Source organism: Mus caroli, unplaced genomic scaffold (assembly GCF_978045245.1).
Source record: "Mus caroli unplaced genomic scaffold, Mus_caroli_1 scaffold_16, whole genome shotgun sequence".
Classification (NCBI taxonomy): Eukaryota; Metazoa; Chordata; class Mammalia; order Rodentia; family Muridae; genus Mus; species Mus caroli.
Genome location: NW_028227271.1, coordinates 67,064,491 through 67,089,502, shown reverse-complemented (window position 1 = coordinate 67,089,502; position 25,012 = coordinate 67,064,491). Strand labels below are relative to the sequence as shown.

Sequence of the window (25,012 nt, the reverse complement as noted above, 5' to 3'; positions counted from 1 at the left end):
TTCTCTCTGGTGAACAGCTTTTGACTTCTGTCCGCTGGCTTTTGCTCTGCTCCCTGGAGAAGCCTTTTCCTCACTCAGTGTTCAAACTTCTTTTCTTCCCTGCAACTGTTCTTAGTTAAAATACAGTTTTGTCTTAATTTCCCTCATGGGAGACTACTAAATTTAAACAAACAAAATGCATATGATCATCTTGCCTGTGTATGCCTACGTACCACTTGCATGCCTGTTGCCCATGAAGGCCAGAAAAGGGCACTGGATCCCTGGACCTGGAGTTAGAGACGACTGTCAGCTTCCTTTTCCTTAGGCATGCTGGGAACTGAACCCAGGTTCTCTGCGAGAGGAGCCCTTAACTTCCCAGCCAGCTCTCTCCAGCTAGGCTTCTAAGGTTGTTTGTTTGTTTGTTTGTTTATATCACTGGAAATTGGTTTTCAGAATAAAAGCCATGTTTAGGACTGCATGAATTATAGGTTATATTGGGAGCTCTCTTATCAGCTAGGTGCTACATTTTCTCTTAAAGCATGTTAAAACTACATTCACTCTCCAATATCTATTTTATGCTCATTGTTTGCGTTCATTCTATATAACTGACATCCCAAGGTCACTTTCCCAAACCGTATCAGACCTAGGCCTCCTCATCCTTATGTAAGACACTTATGTCATCGCTGGTGAAGGAAGTATAGCATATGTGCTGATCTCCTTCCTTGAGCAGAAGTTGGCAAGTGACTGACTGAGGGGCAGATCTTTCTTGCTGGTAATGGTAGTGGTGGGGTCCCTGGCTGGCCCAACACACACTATGTAAACCAGGCTGGTTTTGAATTCACGGAGATCGACCTGCATTCTTTTTCCTGAGTTCTGGAATTAAAGACCACCACACCCACTCTAATCACCAATTTTGAATGGTTTATCGACTAAGAATGGTTTCCAGTAGTTTAAATAGCTGCCATCACATGGTGCGTGAGATAAAGTTCTCCAGAGCTTCGGTAAAGAATAGTTTTGAAACACAGATGTATTATGTTAGTTCCTTTATGTGCTGTCGATGATTTCTTTGGTGATACAGAAGCAGAATTGAGTGGTTACAGCTGGAATCTGAAAAACCTAAATATTGTTGGGACCTTTTCATACAAAAGCTGCCACCTTCTGTTTCAAAGTAATTAATTAAACAGCTCTGCTATGGCTGAAACTTGCCCAGGACTGAACCTCTAAAATTGCTTGTAAATTCTCTAAGTATTGATTAGAAAATCAAGCATAGTGGCTCATGCCATTAATCCCAGAAATCAGACAGCTGAGGCAGGAGGATCAAACGTTTGAGGCCAGCCTAGTCTGCCTACACAGTAAAAACCCCCATCTCAATGCCAAAAACAATTAGTTCGTTCTTTTTACCTTGAAATAGAAATAATTAAATTTCAGTGGTTGGAACAAACAGAAATGATTAGACATATGAATTCTAATCTTTAAATCACATATTTTATAAGAGACAGCATGGCGTCGTGAGGCGGATGTTGGCTTTGAGTTCAGGAAACCCAGTCTGTCCTCTGGACTGCCCTGTGTCCACATGAGATTTCATGCCAGCCTCTGGGCTGGCCTAGTGCTTAGGTCTATACTGAGGATGCTGGAGCAGGCTGTCCTACTGATCTCCTATAGTCCCCAGCACTTAGCATTTCTCTTCATAGTGTGTGAGGGAAAGTGTGAAGTGCCTGTGCTGGCCCAGTGTCTCCTCTCAGCCTGTCCTTTGCAAGGCCAAATGGCCAGTGACCTACCTGTAACTCCACTGGCCGATTCTCTCTGTCAGAGGTGCCTGTGTTGTTGTATAGTGATCTACTGCAAGACCTATGTCCCGTACTTTCAGACATCTTCTGCTTGAGCACTGTGGACAGTTGTGGTACCTCCATTAATGTATGGTGGGGACTTGGCTATTACTATTTGTGAAAGCAACAGCACTCCCTGGGTACCTGGGCAACAGCACTCCCTGGGTACCTGGGTACTCATTGCTTTTTTTGCACGCATCATGTTCATGATTTCTCCCCGATTTCCCATTATCTGCCATTGACAGCAGATAATTGAGGGATTAAGAAGCTTCTTCAAAGTCATCTACTGGCCCACGACAGAACCAGTGCCTACCCACAATTTCCAGCACTCGCCCTTGTGCCCCTATTGCCCAGTGTCCTCAGTTTTCAACCTGTGGCTGTAGAGAAGGCAGGCAGGTGGGGAGTGGGCAGGTCCTACAGCTTAACTTTCTGCCCTACACAGAGGCCCAGCCTCATTTCATCTCATGTGCAATCCTGGCAGGGCAGACAGATCTCTGAGCTCCGAGGACACTGTGTTGAGGACACTATGTTCCCCTAGCCATGAGGAGGTACTATTGTCACATTGGGCCCAAGCTTTTCATCCCTGTGATGTTGACTTAGCTCTGTATTCCATTATGTGTGGTGCTAAAGAAGCTGATAAATATGCCAGCAGCGCGGCCAAGTGTTTGGCTTCTTCTCTGTTATCTCTTTGCTCGCTAGAAGTTTTACTGTAAGTCCTGGGTACCTTTGTAGCCCTAATCTTGCTTCAGACCTAACACGTAGCAATACTTTTCTGATGAGTCTTAATGTCATTTACTGCTATCAGGGGTCTTCTTTACCTTGTGATTGAGCCTGTAACCATGGCGACTGGCCTTGGGTTTTCCTACCTGATGGCCCATGGGATGGCATTGAGGCCAGAGAGAGCAATGCTCCGCTGCTCGCTGGTCTTTTGAAAGTGTCATATAGCATCACTGGCCTGGGCACCAGAAGCCTGCAACCTGCACTCTTTTTTTTTTATTAGAGAATAGGCTAGTCATAGCCGCCTTGTTTGGTTTATTAGAGAATAGGCTAGTCATAGCCGCCTTGTTTGGTTTTGCTTTGAAAAATAAATGAAACTGTTGAATTCAGAACACATAAAACTTACTGACTCCTACTGGACTTGCAGATTTGAAAGCGTAGAGAAGCATATATGGTCTCCCAAGAACAATGTGGTTTATCTGAGATACTGTTTTAATGACAAAGTCTCCTGTGGCTTGAAATAAGGTGTTCTCAAAAGCTAGTTGAACTGGAAAAAATATAAGTGAATCTTGCTTGGTGATGGAGTTTGCCTCACACAGCGTGAGAAGGTGTCTGATAGTGTTTCAGGCTACTTACCAATCATTAGTGTAATGGTGCCTGGGCACTGTATGGATGGATTCTTTATATCTTCTCGTTCTAAGTTCATGGTCACTCCAGTTCCCAGATGAGAGAGAGTACCACAACCCGCGGTTAACACAAAGCAGAAGGCAGGACAGAGGGAGCGTGCCCTAAGTTCATTACTGCCTTCAGATGTGACTGGAGGTTTAGATTGTTTTTTTTTCTTTAGCTGTTTTCATTGTTTGACATAGAGGGGAATGTAGTAAGAGAGCTGGCTCTTGATTTCATTCCCTACCTTACCAGGGTCTCAATTTGCTTGGGTAGCTCTACCATGTACAGTCTTTACTGCTAAGTCACCTCTCCAGCCTCCTTTTACATTTTATTAAATTAATTAATTTTACTTGACACATATTTGTACTTATTTATAGGGCATGGTATGACCATTTGACAGTGTACATAGTGTGTAATGATCAACTTAGTGTAATTAATATTTCCAGCTCCTCAAATATTGTCATTTCTGTGTCAACAGCTTCCTCTTAAAGATAAGGAGACTAAGGTCCATGGAAATTAAGAAACATGTCCAAATTTGTACAGTAATAAACTTTAAAAGAGGAATTTTAAGTCACTTGAGGTGGTCTGGCCTCCCTCCCCCCAGGTCTTGTCCTAACAATTCGGCTGAGTGATCTGTAAGATACTGCTTCCCGGGCCAGCCCGTCCCCAGGGAAAGTACCATTTTCTGCAGGCCTGCCTGAGATCTACATGCCTGAGATTAAGAATAGTGAATCTCCATTTCTCTCCCTCTCTAACAACTCTCCCCTTTCCATGGCGCATCTGGAATGCACAGGGACTTTGCAAGCAAATGCAGAACTGTCAGAACTGGCCCCACAGAGAGTGCTCAGGGGGAAACACCACCATCTTCCAGGCGGGAGTGCTGGAGTCCTCTGTGGGAAGAGGAAAGGACAGGAGGTTGGGTTGAACCTCCCACTGTGGCAGTTAGAAAAGGGAGAACTGTAGGAAATCAGGCCAGTCCCCAACAGAGGTCTAGCCTGTGTCATCTCCTGCTGTGACTTGGTGTGAACTGGGGAGGACTCCCCTCACTGTGACACTCCTTGTGTATTTAATCTTCTCTGTGTGTCCTCTCCAGCAGCAGCGTCCTTGTTAAGCGGATGTTCAGGCCCATGGAAGAGGAGTTTGGTCCAACACCGTCTAAGCAGATCAAAGAAGAAAACGTAAAACGAGGTATCTCTCTATTCTGACTGGCCATTGACAGGGCTTCAGGCAGGCAGGCTGTCCTGGTGTGAAGAAGAACTCACTCCCTGTGACAGACTCATTGCTAATCCTGGTGGGCTTTTCCTCACATTGGAGGCTACAGGCTTTCTCTTGCCTTAGGGGAGCAGTTATGTATCTCCTGGCTCATCCAGCAGTGAGGTACACAGTTCAGAGGAGGCTGCCTGTGTATGTGGCTGTGCCTTCCCCATGAACCAGTGATTCGGAATTATTCCATAGACAGAAACGGTTACGATAGGTTGGGCTCGCCCATATGTGATGGTGGCCCCCAGCTTGCCATCATGAATTTTAACCTCCATTGCTTGGTGCCTCTTCCTCCCTAACTACTTAGGGTTGGGGCAGAGTCACACTGGTGACTGGTGTGCAGTTGTACATCACCTACTCAGTTACAGGTTGGAGCCAGTCCAACAACTGCTTTTCAGAGCTTGTGGAACTAGCACCCACATTGCCACTAGAAATTATCTTGGGCTGTACTTAAAGGTTAAGGTAAGGTTTCTGAAACTGCACAGACAGACAGAGGGCACTGTGACCTACCAGCAGTAAGAAAATGGCTGGTCCCCGTCCCCCCAAGAGGTTCTCTTTGGAGAAGGAAGTCACTGGGCTCCTTGCTTGGCAATCTGAGCCTGTACTTGGCCCTACTGGTCATTTGTCAGCTTCCTAAAACTGTCATTACTGTCTGTTTTTCCTTGGCGGCCACTTGTCAGGGTGACAATCATTTCGTGGCTCCACACGAGGCTGCCTGGGATGTTTGGTGGTTGTTTCTGCTGTGGTTGGCAGGATGATTATTACCGTTGCCACACCACAGAACAGAGCTAATGAAAACTGACTCTCTGGCCAAGCCCTCTAAGTGTGTGGAGCCCAGCACACCCTCCAGGATAGCTGTCAGCAAGCCCAGCTGGAACTGCCCTGCCAGTCTGTCGCCATCCCCCCACCCCCCAAAAAAGAAGAACCAACAGACTTGAGCACTTTCCAGCCCCCCACCCCCACCCCCACCCCCTGGCATCCCCCAGAGCAATATCAAAGACAATGGCTTGAACAGAGGCTATTTATAAGTAGTGCTCATTTTAATAGAATGTAATCGCAGGTTTCCCAAGGGTCAACCTAATGGAAATTGCTTTTTCCACTCTTTTTGTTGTTGAGAGTTTCTGGAAGAAATTACAGAATTTCCAGCAAATAATAGCCATCAGCTAGCTCTTCTTGAATTTAGTTTTCCTTATCTGGATGTAATTGGGATCTGCATCCTACATTTTTCTGTATATTGTTCACATTCTCTCCGCTTATGATAGCCTTTGGGTTAATTGGTAGTTTTAATTGACATGTAGACTCTACAGTATCGCTTCAAGGGGCTAAATGTGAAAATTTTTGACGACGTGGTCAGCCTTAATTGGCACTTCATTTTTATATTTGATAAAGAGAAAAAAATCACTGCACTGCCCAAGTCTTTTCTTCCTCCCTTCCCGCTCTCCCCCTTCCCTCTATTCTAACTGAACATTCACTGGCATAGAAAGGAGTTTGGGCAGAATCCCTGTCAATGTGGCTTTTATAAGCACAGATTTAAGAAAGCCTTTGGGATGGAGCGGGAGGGGAGGGAGAGGGAGTGTCTTGTGTGGGTCTAGCTGATTTCATTTTTCAGTTCTGCTTTTGTTTCTCTGCTGATGGTCACTGGATTAATAGCAGGATTATTATAGGCTCATCAGTGTTTTGGGTTTTTTGGGTTTTGTTTGTTTGTTTGTTTGTTTTTTGTCCTGGGCAGTTTTCCTTAGTGTGGACAGATGAGGGGTTTCAGCTTTTCCCCTGGAAGGGAAGTAAGTTATACCTGCTGCTGGAGAACAGAAAGAGCAGTTCTCCCTCTGGGATGACAGGACTGAGTGATGGCAGCCAGTTGATTTTCCCAGTGCTGACCTCCCAACATGATGGCACAGTAGGAGGACACCGTGACCAGGAGAAGCAGCGCCAAGAGTGGCCATGTCTGTGGGGCCCAGCTGGTACATCTGTGCCTCCCTGAGGTCCATCTACAGCGGTCAGATCTGCGGTCTCTGCCATCCTGGCTCAGTCTGCACACTCTCCAATTCAGGACTTGTAGAGAAAGGAATAGAACACTATGGCCCAGCTTGAAGGTTCAAAAACCACAACCACTTCCTGTCAGCTTCTGTAGGTTGAAGACAGGGTCTTTATCTGTGTGCGGGGCCTAGACCGAGCCTAACACACGGATCTTATTTCACAGAACCGGCAGGCAACCCTATGTGCTAGTTCCTAGTGTCTCTCACAGATAATCTAGGCTGAGCTGGGCTTACACTCAGAGCTGTGATTCGCCACATCCTAAGTTCTTCCTGGACTGTCCCCTTCCAGGCCGTTACTCGAGGTCATCTGCCAGCCTAACCCTTCTGGTGACTTTTCTTTCTAGACAACCACTCCTACGGTCTTCACAACACCTTGAGCCCCCACTTCTGGGCACTCTCCCTCATCTCACCTCGGCAGGACCTGGCTGAAAGTATTGTCTCTTGCTTTTCCTTCATTACTTTCTCAAGCCTGCCTGTCTCTCCTAGTGGGCCACAAACTCCCTAAAGGCATAGACTGGGGTTAACTAGCTCTCTGCTGCAAGCTCAGCTCTTGGTATACACAGCTTGTGGGGCACCTAGGCGCCTTCAGTGGTATTCACCGAATGAGCAAATATGCAAATATAAGTTATAGGAAAGAGTGGTCATAAAGAGACCATGTGCCCCACCCGAGAAACTCATGTATGGATATAGGCATGAGAGCATCTACATCCCAGTAGTCATTAGCCTGTTGGCAGAACAGGTGATGTCAGCCTGACGTCCCACGTGACAGGAAGCAGTCCCAAACCTCTGTTCACTCTGGTCCTTCCCTTCTCTTGCAGTGCTTTTATATGTGAGGAAGGAGAACGATGACGTCTTCGATGCTCTGATGCTGAAATCACCCACGGTGAAGGGTCTGATGGAAGCGGTAAGCCTCAAGCCCAGCCCCTGTAGACTCCATGAGTCCTGCCCCGTTCACCCGGCCAGAATTTATTTAGTGCAGTGCAGCCACCACGGTGGCTCCAGCATGAGCTTTTGAAAGAAAATGAAGAGTTGAGATCTTTGGAAATCTCTACCTCTGGACAGGGTCTTGATGCGCATGTGCAGATAGACTCTTGGTTGGTTTCAGAGTAATCATCCGAGTCAGCTGCTGTGGAGGAGGGGTAACGTGAGGTTTTTATTTATCTGTTTGCACAAAGCCAGATTAGGTGCACATGGCTTCCAAATATCCACAACCCAAAAACCTACAAATCCAATACACTATGGTAACATATTCCAACGTGAAGAGGACATGTGGGTAAAGGGGGAAGATGTGTTGTAGAACTACGATGGCCGGAATTGATTCTCCTCTTCTCATCGCTGACCTAGAGCAGGGCTGGTAGCACAGCCGTGGGGAAACTGTTTTATTCACACACTCTTGACCCCCAGCTTCAACCATGCCATGGGTATGAGCCACATTCTCACACTTGCCTTGGGCATGTATGGCTGTGTAGCAGAACATAAGGGTTTTCTTTCTTCCTTTTTTCCTTCCTCCCTTCCTTCCTTGCTCTGGCCCCATTTCTTCCCTCCCAGAAGTGGAAGGATAAGATTTATTTTATGTATGTGAGTACAATGTCACTCTCTTCAGACACATAGGAAGAGGGCATCAGATCTCATTAGAAACGGTTGTGAGCCACCATGTGGTTGCTGGGATTTGATCTCAGGACCTCTGGAAGAGCAGTCAGTGCTCTTACCCGCTGAGCCATCTCTCCACCCTGGACATAAGGGTTTTATAGTGATGGAGACTCCAGCAGTGTCTCTTGCCACTCCTGGTAGACAGCTGGTCTGAGACAGGTTCTGATGAGGAAACATTTGGGCTCATGGCCAAACACTGCAGCTTGTGAGGGAGTTCCTATGCGTAGAGCCACACCATGCAGTCACGTGCCAATCACTTTCGACTGTACTTTGTGTTGGTGCCCGTCCATGGTAGAAGGTGTTACAGGCCAGTACTTCAGTCTTTCTTACAGTCAGCAGAGTAATTGCTCATAGTACGGACACAACATTTATTGTTTTCATTTATTCAGCTCACAGACTACTGGCTTTTTCCTTGGGGGAGGGGGGGCTGTTGTGACTGCGCTGCCGTGAACATCAAGGGGCTAGTGTTTGTTAGGGTATCTGTCTTTGGGAGTATCTGGAGAGAGAAAGCAGGCCAGTGGTTGCCATGGGCTGGGGAGCAGGAGGTAGAACCTGCGTGTCCTGCAGGACTGATAGGGGTGCTTTAGAACCCGAGAGAGCAGTTGTGAAACACTGAATGTATTATGATTGCTTATCTCCAGCTCTTACTGATAAACATGAGAGTGTGGCTGCTGCAGGTTTCATGTCGCCAGGTCACCCTGAGCAGAGCAGCAGAAAGAGGGCTTGGTAGCTTCATGTCTGTCATGACCTGTGGGGGAGCATTGATTTCTGTTCTACACAAGCCAGGAAAACAAATCCAGAAGTAAATGCAAGGAATCGTATGGAATATAGCCCTCCTAATGAAACATGATTTTTCTTACTGTTTGTTTCTTGTTTTGTTTTGAGACCAAGTTTCACTATGTAGCCCCAGCCAGCTTGGAATTCATTGTGTAAACAATGATGGCCTATATAATTCAGAGCCCCACCTGCCTCTGCATCATGAGCACCAGGACTAAAGGCTTATACGCCACCACCACCACCACCACCACCACCACCACCACCACCACTGAGTTCTGATTTTATACTGATAAGGAGCAGATATTGCAAAGGGGTCTAGAAGGGACGAGCCAAGAGATTTATTTATTTATTTATTTATTTATTTATTTATTTATTTATTTATTTAGAAAGACAGACTTTCTCTGTGTAGACTTGGCTATGCAGGAACTGGTTCTGTAAACCAGGCTGACCTCGAACTTACAATAGAGATCCACTTACCTCTGTCTCCCAACTGCTGAGATTAAAGGCTTGCTTGATTACCACCTGAACTGAACCAAGATTTTTTTTTTTAATGACCTTGCAGTTGCTAAAGGATGAACAAATGACCTACAAAAGCCTGTAAAATATTAAGATTTGTCGGGTGTGGTGGCGCACGCCTTTAATCCCAGCATTTGGGAGGCAGAGGCAGGTGGATTTCTGAGTTTGAGGCCAGCCTGGTCTACAAAGTGAGTTCCAGGACAGCCAGGGCTACACAGAGAAACCCTGTCTCGAAAAACAAAAACACAAAACAAAATTAAGATTTCTTTGAACAGCACTGGCCATTTCCATACCCCAGTCTGGCTTTTAAGAGCAGATGAAAGTGGTGTTTACGGGCCGGCCTGAAGGTTATTTCAAGTTCGTGCTGAGTCCTTCCTGCTGGAGATACAGATTTTGCTGAGAATCTAAGCTGACCTGATTCTTGCTTCAACTTCCCGAGCTCTGATATTATGGGATTGTAGGCACGTACCACCAGGCCTTTCAGGAATCCATTTATATCTAGTTCCTCAGGACATTTTGCAGGGACATTTTGTAGTACAGATCTAAACCAGGTCTGAATTGCTGTGCTATGCTGGGATCATTCTGTTTTTGGTCGTTGGTGTCTTCTTGTTTCCTTCCATAACATCTGGTCAGTTACAAAAATGCTCTGCAGACGTGCTCACATAGTATCACTATGGAACCAAAGGTCACCTCACTCTTTCCAATGGCAGCTCAGCAACGGTGGCCTACACTTCCCTAAGGGGATCTCCTCACACCTGCATTGTTTTGGTAGATGGTGATAGTAGGCGAGACAAGGCCCAAGGTCCCTTTGAGCTGCAAGGTGAAGTCAGGTTCGCTCCTTGGCTCTGGTCAGATTCTTCAGGCAATTCTGTCTCCATCTCCGCTTCCTTAAAGTCCCAACACAATCTGCGTGCTTGCTTCTCCAGTGTTGTATTGAGGAAGGTGGTCAAGACGAGCTCCTTCGGGGCCCTCGGGATATATGGGCTGACAGTAAGCTATAAACAGGACCTTTAGGAACTATAGGGGCACCATGGAAGACCACAGCATGTTATGTCTTTTGAAGAACATTAGATCTTGCTAATGTAGTTCTAGCCTGAACTTATTTGGGTCTCTGTAAGGTGAGAAAACACTGGAATGTGGATCCTCTGAGGACTAGGACTTCTTATTGCACTGACACTTACCGGTACAGGTTTGATGTTATAATATATACGTGCATGAATATGTAATATACATATACAACATTAATATGTATTCATATCTGTATTTATATATTGAACATATAACTTATACATTCATCTCTCCATATCTAGAGTTTGTTCCACAGCACTCTATAGTATCCAACTTCCATATAAAATGTCATATTTCTCTGTACTTCCTTCCAAATGCTTTAAACTATCCCTAGTTTATGCTACCTAATGAAGGTAAATAGCATTGATTAGCAAATAATGACCCAAAACATTCTGTACGTATGTACTAGAACATATAACTTTTATAAAATACTTTTTATCTTTGGTCAGTTAGACCTGTGGGCTCTGAACCTGTATTTACAGAAGGCACACTGAGTGTATGTGTGTGTGTGTATATAATTTACTTATTAATACATACATACACACACACACACACACACAAGTGGCATAACTATGGGTGATGTGTGTTTGTGCAAAAGAAGCCCACGTGTGTAAATGTGTAAATACTACCGTTTAGTGGTCAGTATTATAGTCTTTGGCCTCAGAAAACTTGTGTTCAAAATCTGGCAGTATTCCTTAGCAGCTAGGCAATGTTTCTTAGCCTGCTTTTCATTCCTAAAATGGAAACAATATGATAATCTGGCTCTCAGGGCCGTGGTGAGAACTGAGACGATGCCAGCAGGCACCTCTCTCTGGCCCCAGTGAGCCATAATGACGGCACTGGCTGCTTTGGTTTGTTTGTTTGTTTTGTTTTGAGCAAACCAGGCTTTTGAGTATGAACCAGCATCAGAAAACACACAGTGCTGTTCAGATTCTGGGTCCTCAGATTGTCTAAGAGGATGGAAAGTTCTTTTGGATCATCAATCCATTGTATAAGTGGACAGTAACCTGCCCTTGTGAAGTGTCTGCCAAGAGGGGGGAGGGGGAGCATGATGGAGGAGGGGACTGGGAATGTTCCTGAGTCAGAGGAAGACACCTGCACCTGAGAGATGGACTTCATGTGTCAGTTTGTCCAGTGTCCCACAGAAAGCTAGCCCTCAACACAATATGGCAGTGACCCTTGGTCTTCATATTTTGTTTTGACTCAATTCCGAATAACGCTGTCATTTAAAGTTTATTAATTTTTTTTTGTGACAACTCAAAGTCTTGCGGGGAAAATAAAAATTGATCAAGCGAGGCTAGCAAACCCCTGAAGGAGCTTCTTTAAGTGAGAGACATTGTCCATCAGGAGCTATCTTTGCCACTGTTGTTAGAGGAAAATGATTTTTCTATGGGCATGAACAGCCCCACCCCCTACTAGGAACATAGTAGGGCTTACTTCTGTAGGTGGGCTCATTGAGGTGGGCCCCACACACCTGGGTTCAAAGATGCCATCTCAGCCCCAGTCACAGCCTTTGCTTCTGGCCCCACCCGCTATGGCCTCCCCTCAGATTTCCTGGGAATGGATGAGCAATCACAAAAACGGGAAGTTCTTTGCTTGAACACTGATGTTTGAGAACCACGACCTGGTCCATGTGGTTTGTCCCTGGTTCTTCACTAAGCTATTTCCATGGAGTGGGAGCAAGTCCTCTTATCTGTTATAGATAAGACTCCATAGACTCCTGCAGTGTGTTTTGAAGCTAAGGAATGCCTGCCCCCCTAAGCCATTTCCTGAGTATACCTCTGTGGGTGTAGAATTGGCCTGGAATCTTCCCCCATTGGTCCCTGGTAGTTTGGGAGGACCAACCACTGTCTCTGTTGAGGTAGGAAGTCCTCTAGAGCCAACAGACTCACAACTCCAACATAAAAGTGTGACCCCTGTAAGGTCCCTGTGCACCCTGCAGTTACTGCTGAGACAAGGCCACCTGCCTGCTAGTCAGAGTCCCCCCTTTACTACATTTCCAGATGAGCTGTTTGAAAGGAGGACCTCAGCATCACCTCTAATATGTCATCAGAGGCACTGAGCTGATGTGGTCACTCTGGTGAAGCCTGGGCTGGCCTGCACAGGGAGCCTGCTCCTGCTCTAGCTGAAGCCTGGGCTGGCCTGCACATGGAGCCTGCTCCTGCTCTAGCTGAAGCCTGGGCTGGCCTGCACAGGGAGCCTGCTCCTGCTCTAGCTGAAGCCTGGGCTGGCCTGCACAGAGAGCCTGCTCCTGCTCTAGCTGAAGCCTGGGCTGGCCTGCACATGGAGCCTGCTCCGGCTTCCCTGTCCCGATTCCCCATCTTCAGCCATGGCTCACTTAGATATATGTGCACTGGAAGATAAAGGGCCTTGAAAAAAGCCTTTTACTTACTTTAGCGTGGTTTTTGGCATTAGCAGACAAGGTGTTAGATGTCATTAAAATGTTTTTTGAACAAAGCACATTTTAGCAGATTCTCCCTTAGCATCCCCCACTTCCTGTCTCCATCCTCTTTGGAAACCATCTTTGTTTTTTTTGCTTGTTTGTTTTGTTTTTTTAGTAGTCTTTTTAAAATTTCTTTCTCGTTAAAGAAAATTATCAATGTGATGGGATGTGGATTTGTCATTTAGAAAGAAGAGAACTGTGTCCCCACCCCTCCTCCAGGTGTGAACTGACATTTGAGTCAGAAGGTGTCATATCAGGTAGATTCATGAACCATTTAGAGGTGGTGACTGTTTCTGTAGCCCACACAGATTTCCTACAGCCTGTGAGCCAGGCCATGTGACGAAGGGTGGGGTAGCTCTGGTACCTGAAACAGGGTATGCTTACGTCAAACCAAAAAAACAGCTGTGTGTGAACATGGGCCATGGCATCTGTAGAGGTCCGAGAACAACCTGAAGTCCCTTCTCACCAGACTGAGCCTCACCAGGGTCCATCTCTGGTTGCTGCAGTACACGCTGTGTTAGCAGTTTCAGGGGGCACTGAGGCTACAGACATGCACAGTGTGGAAACCCCGTCTCGGGTCCTCATACATGTGGCAAGTACTCCAGCCACTGGGCCACCACCTCACCCTGCTGTTCTTGGTGTGTAATGTTTCCTATGACTGTCTCAGAGTTTGCTCTGCTCTTACCACATGCACACACAGCGGCGAGGTGAGTGAGGAAGGAGCCTTGGGCGAATGGGCCCAGCCTCACTGGAGTTAAACCATGGCTGTGTCGTCTTCAGCATGCTGGCAGCCCTAGATTTATAAGAATTAGACGTGATCTCCTACCACAAAAAAAAAAAAAAAAAAGAATTGAATTATTATTTAGCCTGTGACTGCGGGCATCATTTGGTGGAAACACATGTTTTCATCTGCCTGTTTGAGTCGCATGATACTGAGGATATATTATGACATAATTAAGTTTTATGGTAGCAGCAAGGTGTTGTCTATTTGTATTGGTGGTTCAGATAGACTTTTATGGAGCTGGGATTAAAATGAAAACATTCTTACATTTCTATGCTTTTGTTTTTTGTTTTTTGTTTTTTCGAGACAGGGTTTCTCTGTATAGCCCTGGCTGTCCTGGAACTCACTCTTTAGACCAGGCTGGCCTTGAACTCAGAAATCTGCCTGCTTCTGCCTCCCGAGTGCTGGGATTAAAGGCGTGCGCCACCACGCCCGGCTCATTTCTATGCTTTTTAAAGAAACTAAATTTCTAAAATTCTCACTACACATTCCTCTTCAAACCACCACAACTCAGTAACCTTACAGAGTGAACTTTGACCTCTGAACCCCATAGCTTGTTCTGGAGACCAGCGAAGACACTCACACCTCAGGGCCTCTGCCTGTCTGTCTCCTCGGCTAAGAAATGCTCTTCCACCGTGTCTCCATGGGCCACGATTCTACACAGCTTATCAGAGTGGCTTCCCAGACCATTCCCAGGAATAACGTCTCTTCAGCTCTGTGCCTCCTCTTGCTGTATTTCACCTCAACTTGGTGTCTTGGTCAGTCTTTAATTGTCTGTTTGCCATGATCTAAGTCACCTAGGAAGAGAGAGCTTCAGGTGAAGGCTTGCCTCAGTCAGGTCAGCCTGTGACCATGTCTGAAGGATGGTTCTGACTGATGATTGACTGGCAAGAGCCAGTCAGAAACCCGTAAGTGTAAGCTGCCGCCCTTATGGCTCCTGCCTTACTTCCTGCTTGAATTTGTTGACTTTTGGCTATAGAACGATATTTGAAGTCTAAGCTGAAATAAACTGTCTTCCCAAGTTGCTTTTGGTCAGCATGTTTTACCACTGCCACAGGAAAGCAGATCACTGGACATAGCTAGTACTTGTTAGACGTTCTTACGTCTTCCCCAGAAGAATGTGGAGTGCAGAGGTGTTTGTCTCTTGTTGTCAGCGGTGTTCTCAGATCCTCGGGTGCAAATGTTTGTCGGCTCTATTTGCCATCTGCAAAATACATCCCATGCTGAGTGCTGCAGGCTTCTCACAGACATTTTGTTTTTCATTTAATTATCATCATAACCTGTGTACGTGGGATGGAAATTGCACCATTGCCATTTTACAGATAAGGGAACTGAGGTTGGACAAGATTGGTGCCTCTTTTTTTCAAGCTCTTCCCAAAATGCTGGAGCCACCCTAAGCTCTCAGCCAACTTACGTCTATGTAGACAGATGGCCATATGTTAATATCTAAGAAGAATGGACAATGTAAGTCTCACAAAGAATAGGGGGAAAAGAAGAATCAATAATAAGTAAGCATTTAGGCAAGAGGCAGGTTAGCATTGATCGGCCCAGTCATGAGTTCAGACCCAGTTCTCAGAGACTAGAGAGCAGCCTACTGCACATTATTTCTTGAGTTATTCCCTCAGCACAGCTGGCCACAACTACAGCTTCCTAATCTGAGGTTTTTGGGTACTCAAGAAGGTGCAGGGGAATTTGGGTGAGATAGATGCCTCAATGGGAGGAGAGTAGAAGTCACATAAAGAAGTGTTTCCGAGAGGCTGAACATCTCTGATGAACCTGTCAAGTTTCTGTTTCTTGTTTTATTGAATTATGGTGCAGTTGTCTTTGTTACACGTCTGCATGACAGTCTCTTTGGGAGATGCAATATGTATGTGTGCATGCGTTTTGTTATATAAACTAGATCAATCATGTTATTCTGATTATCTATTCGAATTCTTGATTCTGAATCAGGTAAGTCTTCCATCATTCGTGTATCTTTGGAGGCCCGGTATCTGGGATGGTTTCCTGGTGCTGCTGTTGGGAACAGTTTCTTGACTGCTATCCCTTGTTCTTGGATTTTGCTTCTGGTGACGTCAGGCTGCTATGTTTCTTGTTTTATCTGCCTGTTCATCTGTTTACTTTCCTTCCCAATGGGAACTTCCAGCACACGTTCTGTCCATTTTCTTTGCTGCCTCCAGGCTCCTATTAGAGCCTTTCATTTATTTACACGGTGCATGTGGGGGTCATCAAATATTTTGCAAGAGTCAAAGTTCCTGCCTTCCACCTTGTAGTTTCTGGGGCTTGGCGTCAGGTTTCCAGGCTTGGTGGGAAGGCCCATCTCACTGGACAAACAAACTCTTTTGCTCACTGGGGCTTATTGTGGCTGTGGGGAACCCTCCTCAGGCCCTCTAACACCCTTCCTCTCTGTCCTCAATCCAGATGTATTGCTTCTGGCTGTACATAGAGTTCTTTCTGCCCCATGGTAGGGATGGGAGGGTAGGGTCCTGTGGAACAGACTTTCCTCAGGATCTCAGCTCCCTAATAGGGTTCTTCAGTCCCTTTCTAGCCTCTGTTGTACTTTCTGACTGGTCCCAGACCTTACCTGCTTCAGATGCCTGGGAGCTCTAGCAATTAATGTAGAGAGGGCATGGCACAGATTTGGGGTAGATCTTTCCAGAATCCATCTCTCAGCTCTTGCCATGTTGTACTTACAAAAATGATGCAGTCGTAAAAATAAGCCCTGCGGAATTATACAAAGTACAGGAAGCTTGAATCTGGTCGGTTATCAATGGTAGCTACCAGCAGTAAGTTGGTATGCCATTTAAATATTTCTGTATATTTGAGCCTATGTAAAGGTTAAAAAATGCAGACATGATTATACTATATAGACAAATATTCACTTATTTCCCCCCATCTTATATACTAAAGACTTTCAAAGTATAAGCTGATATTAGCATCCCATATTTTTAAATGAGTTCTGTCAAGAAAATATCAAGAAATTTAATGGATGTTCATTGTGGCATTTTCTCTTTTATGAACAGTTATGTTCTGAAGGTCTCTGGGTATGAGGGTGTTTCTGTATGTCAGATTGCTAGACGTGGAGTCTGTGGGTCAGTGTGTGTACGCTTCTAAAAACTATTCTCCTGCCAGACTTACTTTCCAGGAGGCTGAGGGTCACTGTCCCATCTATAGAACCTGAATGCCCTCACCAACGTTAGATCATGACTTCTGCCTTGTCTTGTTTTAGATTTCTTTTTAATATGTCAGTTTGTCTGCTATGTGTGTGCAGGTACTTAGGGAGGCCAGAAGAGGGCACCAGAGCCCTTGGAGCTGTGAGCCAAATGCAGAAAATGCTTTAAGCTGCTGAGCCATCTCTTGCTCCTCATTTGCACTTTTGATAGTTAAGTTAAAAGTACCACACTCCTGTTGTCTTCATTCGAAAAATTTAAATAAAAGTGCAGTACAGTTTTCACGTTATATTTTCCAGTTATAGTTCTCTTCTCGGAAATGCCCTGTTTATTGTGTTTTCTCTCCTGCCCTGTTCCCCATCGAGGTTAACAAAGCAGTTCGCTCTCATCTGTTGTTCGAGTTTTAAAATGTTTCCCCGCATATTATTTTCCTTTGTGGTGTGTTTGAGTAGCGGATACTTTAAACTTGCACATTGTTGTTATTGCTGCTGTTAGCCTTGGTGTACAGGTTTCACGTCTCCCTGGAAAAACCGAACTTTAGGATGCTAGTTACACAAAGAATTAACTCATGCTTATTTTGTTCCCGCACTTTCATGCTCCCTTCTTTCATATTGAAATCTTTCATTTACTTGAACTTTTCTCACTACCTATCGAGGCTGGTCTGGAGGGCACTGTGTAGCTCGCGTAGCTCCCAGGCCTCTGGCCCCTGTCTCTGAGCTCTGGGAATATAGCTGTGTACTGCTACTCCCCTATCTCAGGCTCGCAGGCTCCCTGCCTAAGTGCTGGGATCACAAGCATGTGCCACTACACCTAGCTCACTTGAAATCTGTTCTCATGTATGACTACCCATTTAATCCCCCATGGTGATTGGAGGCTTTTTTTAAAAAAACCTATCAGAAATGCTACTTTTATCAAGATTGTTTTGCTGAGTGATTTCAGACCTGTCCAAAGGGAGAATCAAAATAAGGATGATATTAGACTCTGTGACACCTGCTCAGACTGTGTGCTCATGACAGGGGCTGCAGCTCTCCTTTCTTTTCTCTTCCTGCTAAGGGCAGAGGGGTATGACTTGATACAAAGAGTCAGGGGGCAGAGTTAGTTAGGTTGCAGCGACCCTTGGTTGCCAACTATGACTTAGGGCCCCATTCACTTCTTAGAATCTCATTTTGTTGATCTACAAAGCCAGTGGCTTGGTTTGAATGATCTTGGGAGGTGGTTCAGGGAAACTGAGGCTTTTGTCTTAAATGAACTGTTCCAGTGTGTCTCATTAGGAGACTGTTGTACCAAGTGGAATGTGCTTCTCCGTGTGCCCCGTTCTCTGCTGACCCAGTTCCCTGTTATTTATTTTCAGCTGTCTGAGAAGTACGGGCTGCCAGTGGAGAAAATCACAAAGCTTTATAAGAAGAGCAAAAAGGGGTAAGAAAGAAGCCAGGCTCGGCTAACCGCCATGTCTGCAAGGTGCAATTTTAAAATGGCTTTAGTTTTTGTGATGCCCTTGGCCCATGAGGCTAATGACCTTTAGTGATTGAGGCAGGGTGACCCATAGTGCCTCTCCAGAATGTCACCTGAGGTGCTTCCATTTGGTGACAGCGAGTGTTATAAGTGGGCTGAAGTGGTCTAGACTTGGTGGGGACACTGGGGAAAAGGAGGTCAAAGAACCACATGGAACTTTTTACATTGGTTTCTGGGTGACATAGTAGGGACAAAATTTAATTGGGGTCAAAGAAAATTATTCCATGAATTATTCATTAATTAATCATTAATGAAATCTCAAATGGTTCTCAGACCTGCTTGCTCACATTGTTAAGAGCAATCAGCCTTTCCTGGTTGGGTGGCCAGGTGGCTCTGGGTTCCCTGCTCAGAGCTTCATCTCTTTCTCTCATTAATATATCAGTTTACTGATGAGAAAATGAGGCCAGGGCCTGCTTGAGCATCCTGCCCCAGGTATCATATTCAGTAAACAACACAGATTCAAGGGAGGGGGTATGGAAGGAGTGTCGGTGGTCTGTGGCCTTGAGACCTAGGAGATTCGCTCACATCTGCCCCCCCCATGTATTTTTTTTTTTTTTTTTTTATGAATGTGAGTACACTGTCACTCTCTTCAGACACACCAGAAGAGGGTGTGGGATCCCATTACAGATGGTTGACAGCCACCACGTGGTTGCTGGAAATTGAACTCAGGTCCTCTGGAAAAGCAGTCAGTGCTCTTAACCGCTGAGCCATCTCTCCAGCCCACCGCTGCCACTTTCAAGGTCTTTCTAAGGCTTTCTCTGCCAGAGTAGACGCCTTTAAACTCTTCTCTGGACCCTTTTCATGAACTCTGACCTGGGGTTCTCAGGCTTTCTGAATCTCAATCCTTTGGCTGACCGAGCATCAAACTTGAGCTCTTGTTGGAAATGCAATGAAGGTGGGCTGCAGCTTTTCCAAAGTCAGTCTGCTGGGGACTCTATTTTGAATGAAGCCTCAAGTCTCACAGGCTAGAGAGCCTCAGTGTGGATAAACACCCTGCTGATAACACTGACTTTCTTTTGTTTGTTTGTTTGTTTTTGTTTTTGTTTTTTGAGACAGGGTTTCTCTGTGTAGCCCTGGCTGTCCTGGAACTCACTCTGTAGACCAGGCTGACCTCGAACTCAGAAATCCTCCTGCCTCTGCCTCCCAAGTGCTGGGATTAAAGGCATGTGCCACTACTGCCCGACAACACTGACTTTCAGCCTTGAGTCTAAAGTCCTATATACAAGGCTTTTATCCCAACAACAACCCCCACTAAGCATGGGTGGCTCTTATTTCTGTAAAAGAATAAACTGAAGCTATGACCTTTCACCTGCTGATACCACTATAAAGTGACTCAGTGAGTTGTTCCCAAACGAAAATCTCCAACTAAAGAGAACGCGACAGACTCAGGCACGTGTTGCTCTTCCACAGGACCCTGGTTCAAGTCTCAGTACCCATATGGTCCCAGATGATTAAGTGTCCTCTTCAGAACTCTGACAGCAGCATACACACATCCGATACACATACATATGTTCAGGCAGAACACTCATATATAAAACAAAAATAAAATTAAATACAAAAAATTACAGACTCTGGAAGTTGGTTTTCTTGAAACCAAACTGCAAAGGAGTAAGCAGCTGAGGAGAGGTGGAGTAGCTTAGGGGTGTGGAGTAGGCAGCCAAGGAGAGGTAGAGTAGCTTAGGGGTGTGGAGTAGGCAGCCAACGAGAGAGGGAATAGCTCAGGCAAAGCCAGCTTCAGACCCAGCTCACTGCCTGGGTGAACCGGGGAGCCCTTGACTTTGCTGAGTTGTTTCTTATTTGAAAAGTGCTGATAATAAAAACTTACCTTTAAAATTGCTAAGGAGCCCGAGTGTACCATCTTTTACTGTACACATGTGTTCAGCCAAGGGCAGCTGAAGTTCATAGAGATCTAAGTGTGTTTGGGTCTCTGCTAACTTCTTTGAGCCTCCACTGACTAATCTGTAAAGCCGTAGGGTTGGGCCAGATGATGTAGCAGCCTGTGTAACAGGAACCCCTGAGGGTCGTTCAGGGAAACTGAGCCCTGCTTTCTTTAACCTGCTTTGAGGGGGAAGAAACTAGAAGGTTAAGGGACACACCTCCTGAAAGCCGCCCGTGCACGGAGCTCTCTGTTCACTGACTTTGTTTCTTACCCCACCCCATCTCACCCCAACTACGGCAGCATCCTGGTCAACATGGATGACAACATCGTTGAGCACTATTCAAATGAGGATACCTTCATCCTCAACATGGAGAGCATGGTGGAAGGCTTCAAGATCACGCTGATGGAGATCTGAGCCCTGGGTGTCCCCTCCATAGGAGCTTTTGGTGTACTCCTTCCTGGGAGAGATGGGATCTCTGCCGCTCCAGAACCTGGAGACCCACCCATCTCACTCACCTCACAAGACTGTTACAAGACTGCTGGGAAGGGGGCGGGGCCCAAGGCCCAGTAATGGACTTCCTTCAACTCTTCCACTTGCTCCCTGTGGAGCTGAAGCCTGAGCCCCTCAGCAAATTTCTTTGAGCCTGGTAGGCCCTTATTTATTGCCCATTTCCCTCCAAGAGCCCTCCAGGACTCTGCAAGTTACTGATAGCTCCATGTGTGATTTCCAGAGTTCCCCCTTCAAGGGAGACAGCAAGTCCACTCATCTCGAGCCTGGGGAACTGGTGTGTTCTTTTCCTTACCTCTCCACATTTCTTGAGTGGTTGGGCCAGGTGAGCTGCTTCTTGGTACAGTCTTCATGGATGGGGTAAGAAGGACACCAGTTTGCTGGCCCCAAACCTTCGGATTGCTCTGAGGAAGGCCATTTTGCTAAATACCTCCAGGAGACTCTCAGCAAATAGCCACTGGGCCTTGTGCAGGAAGACATCGCGCTACCACGTCAGTAATAAGGAACACGAGTATGCCTGACGACCATGTACATAACTTATACATAGTATTGCAATAATATATTTTACCTGTGGTTGCTGGGCATGTTTACTGCCATTGGCCTGGAGGAGACATACCTGGAGATTCGGAATATTCTACTCTATCCAGAGGTGGTTAGGAGAGTGGTCTTTGGGAGGTCATATGATGGTGGTGAATGCCAGGATGGACTCTCCATTGGGCCATGTCTGAGGACTTGTTTCCCCGGAGCCCTCTCTCCTCAAGCATGACTCTCCCTGGAGGCCATTGTGTTTTTTTCTCTCGTGGTGATATATTGTCTCAGCACGTCCTTTGAGCTGTCTGGGAAGGGCCGTACTGTTGGTTCCTTCTCTAGCTTTGGTGTGGGGCATCTCTTGAGCCTTGTGTAAAGTCTCTGCAGAGGTTTGCCTTGGGGCCCTGTCACTGAGACCTGCTGCAGAGCTGCTTGGCCGACATGGGGATCCTGGACACTGTAGTGCCTCATAGTTTACAAGCACGTCCTTCATCTCAAGTGGCCCCTTTAAAAACCCACCTGCAGCTTTGTGAACTGAGCCAGCGGCCTTGCTTCTGATGGGAAGAAGTGAGGATGTCCACCCTGGCTGTGGGAAGCGTGGGAGCCCTTGCACTTCTGAAACCAACTCTGGGAGGTGTGTTGGAGAGCTAAGGCTGTCAAGAGAAAATGGCTTACCTGAACAGTCACGCAAGCATGCCCCATGGGCCTCTGTTCTCTTTGAGAGAACAGGTCAATAGCTCTGTTTTAAGGATTGGTATGTGCCCCTGTGGGCCGAGCACTAGTTTGGATAGCCAGGCACATCCCATCCGAAAGCCTGGATAATGGAACAGCTTCTATGGAAAGGTCTAAGTTTGTCTGCGAAGCACTTTGATGTTTTACCTGGAGGCTCTGCTCTCCGGCCCCTGTCTTCTTGCTCTACCTGCCCCGAGGCCCAGAGCAGCTGAGGCTGACTCCAGCCAAGCTCTTGCTCTTCAAAGCTGCAGAGAAATTGAATGGGATGGAGAGTAGGTGCCGTAACCAAGAGGATCCCAAAGGCTAGCAGGGGGCACCTTTCTGAGAGCCCACTGGACTCCTTATCCTTTTTTGTGTTGCCAAAGGTTTGCATCCTGAGCTCTGCTCTATTCCAGCCCTGCACTCCAAATGCCGCTCCTTGAAACTAGCAGTCTAGGGACACTCCAGGGTACTAGTGGGCCTCTGGTCTAAGACGGACAAACTCTGCTGGAAAGGTATGCTCTATGCGCTTCCTGTGCTATAGCACTTGGGGCTAGCTGCAAACATGATTGGCAGACCTTAGAGGTGGGCTCAGGATTCCAGAGTAAGGAGACAGATCTGTAGCAACCTGACAGGCTACCAGCTCTGGAAAATTGCTGGTCTGCTCTGGGGCAGAAGACAAGCCAGAGCCAGCCTTCCCTTTGTCCTGAGTCCCTACAATCCATGAGATAGCCATTGCCAGAACAAGGGATAGGAAGCCACAAAGCAGCGGGGACAGTGTCAGGTCCAGGACGTCTGCTGGTGGACTTCCATGTCGCTGTGCTGTCTGAGCTCTGCTGTGCCTCATTTCCTGAACAAAAACACTCCAGACAGATAGAAAATGCTTGCCTTGCCCTGAACTAATCTCACCCAAACAAAGAATTTTTTTTTTTTTTTGGTAATCTATAAAAGATGAGGGACACATGAAGCAGACATTTCGTTCTATGTCCCCAATTGTCGAAACTTCCTCAGTGTTTAGAAATTGAACCCAATAGAAAAATACTGAGTGAACTATCATCTTGAGGTTGGTCCCTAAAAGACTAAGGCACATCCCAACGTAGAAACCTGGGAAGTTTGAAATGAATTAAAACATTTTTTCCCTTCATATTTTAATAGTCATAAAAATGCAACAGGAAATAAGGGTTTGTGCCAAATTCTAAGAATGGCCCTTTCTGAAGGACAAGCAGGGGAGACTCGTGTGTACAATCTGTTCCCACATAAAAAAGAGTAAATGTAACTTAATAGTTTTGTAAATGGGAGAGGGGGAATCTATAAACTATAAATATGTTATTTTATTTTTTGTACATTTTTAAGAAGAAAAAATAAATATTCACAACATGAGTCAAATAGCTCTCTAGTACTCTCTGTGTGATGACAGTCGGTGTTCTTTGCCTTCGAGGAAGAGTCTCTGTAGATGGAGTCTGGGCCTTGACCCTTCAGGCCCTGCTTACAATGGAACACAGACTTGCTCTTCCAGCAGCCCCCCACCCGATCTTACACCAGACCTATATGGAAGGAGGGCCACAGGTCAGCAAGAAGCCTCCTCCAGCGTGGCTCTGGCAGGCTCCAGCACAGTTGCTCTTGACTGGTCTCTCAGGTGAGTTCTGTCCACTCTTCTTCCTAGGACTGTTTGACTCTGCTTCATTAGATCTGTACCAACCTCTGCAGAGATCCTAAAGCCACATGGCTCACCCCTCAATTCCATCTCCACACTTTGACCCTCAAACTCATACCTCAGAGTACGAGGCTGTCCTGGTGCTCCCGTGGAAACCACCTACACTGCCCTAGCTGTGGTCTTCAATGATCTCCTAAGAGCATCTATTCCAACAGCTAGCTTGCTTTACAGCACCCCTCCCCGCCTCCAGGCACAGCACTAGAATCTTGTCTCAGAAAAGCCTGCCCTGGCTGACTTCAAGCCCAGTGGGATCCCTGCTCTCTGCTCACATCTAGGGTAAGGAATATCAGGCCTTGGGTGGGGCATTTGGGGGATGTGTGGGGTCACCACTTGGCTTCCTTTGCTTGTGGATGTTAGTGTGAACTGTGCTTCTTGAACTGGGGGAGTTCCTTGGTGCCACAATCCATCTGTTCCCAAAGGTCCTCTAAATGAGTGCATGGTCAGCATTGGGAAATCAGGAATTAGAGGAAAGAATGGGTGGGGGCCTCTGATGAGCCAGAAGCAGACGAGAAGATGTGAAAAGACACTGCAGGTGAACATCAACCCTGTGCTCACTGGGCATCAAATATCCATCACATCAAATATCCAATGATTTACCATTGGTAAGTAAGTATTTACAGTGGTGTTCAAGGTGGGAATAGAAGTTTGCAACTGATTGAGTCAAACATTCCCCTCTGGTTGTTGCTGACAGTGCCTCTCCAACTCACATCTCCAAGCCTACAACACGTACACTGACCATTGGACACTCAGCATGAGCCTACTCACGTGATGAGACACTGCTACTGAAGTTCAGCTGGATGATGGCTGAATGGCCATTTGCCTGTCTTCCTGGCAATGATGTGTACTGCTGAGAATTCTTATTAGCATATATTCACTAAGATATTTTCATACATGTATAATTTGGTCTCCTTCACCCCTGATTACCCTGTCTTGACCCCCTCCCTTCTGATCCCCTTCATTCTCCCTAACCAGTCTACTTCATTCATATGTCTCCCATGTGCATGGAGAGAGAGAGAGAGGGAGAGGGAGAGAGAGAGACTGACTCATTGGAGTTTAGAGTCACTCATGTGAACATGGGAGAGATATTTAGAGGCACATATCCACCTCAATCCCACTGTTATACCAAGTTACAGCATCAAAGGAAATGTCTCCCCTTCTCCAGCAACTGTTCATGCAAATAGCTCTTCAGGGAGGGGCAGAGCTGTAAGGCTCTCTCCTATCCTCAACCCTCACTCCCTTCCATGACAGAATGTCTATGGGCCTACTCTTGT

At 46.2% G+C, this 25,012-nt stretch overlaps 1 protein-coding gene across 4 annotated transcripts in view; it reads left to right on the top strand.

The window, feature by feature from the left end:
- Window positions 1-22,960, top strand: part of Grhl2 (grainyhead like transcription factor 2) — a 131,950-nt gene extending 108,990 nt beyond the window's left edge. For 3 of the 4 annotated variants that reach the window (XM_085831923.1, XM_021183428.2, XM_029470166.2), the window contains 4 exons: window positions 4,285-4,379; window positions 7,306-7,391; window positions 18,241-18,305; window positions 20,581-22,960. In XM_085831923.1, coding sequence (XP_085688049.1) covers window positions 4,285-4,379; window positions 7,306-7,391; window positions 18,241-18,305; window positions 20,581-20,695 — 361 coding nt within the window. In that variant the 3' untranslated portion in view covers window positions 20,696-22,960. The remainder of the gene's footprint in view (window positions 1-4,284; window positions 4,380-7,305; window positions 7,392-18,240; window positions 18,306-20,580) is intronic. The other variant, XM_085831924.1, reaches the window with a different exon arrangement.
- The last annotated feature ends 2,052 nt before the right edge of the window (window positions 22,961-25,012 follow it).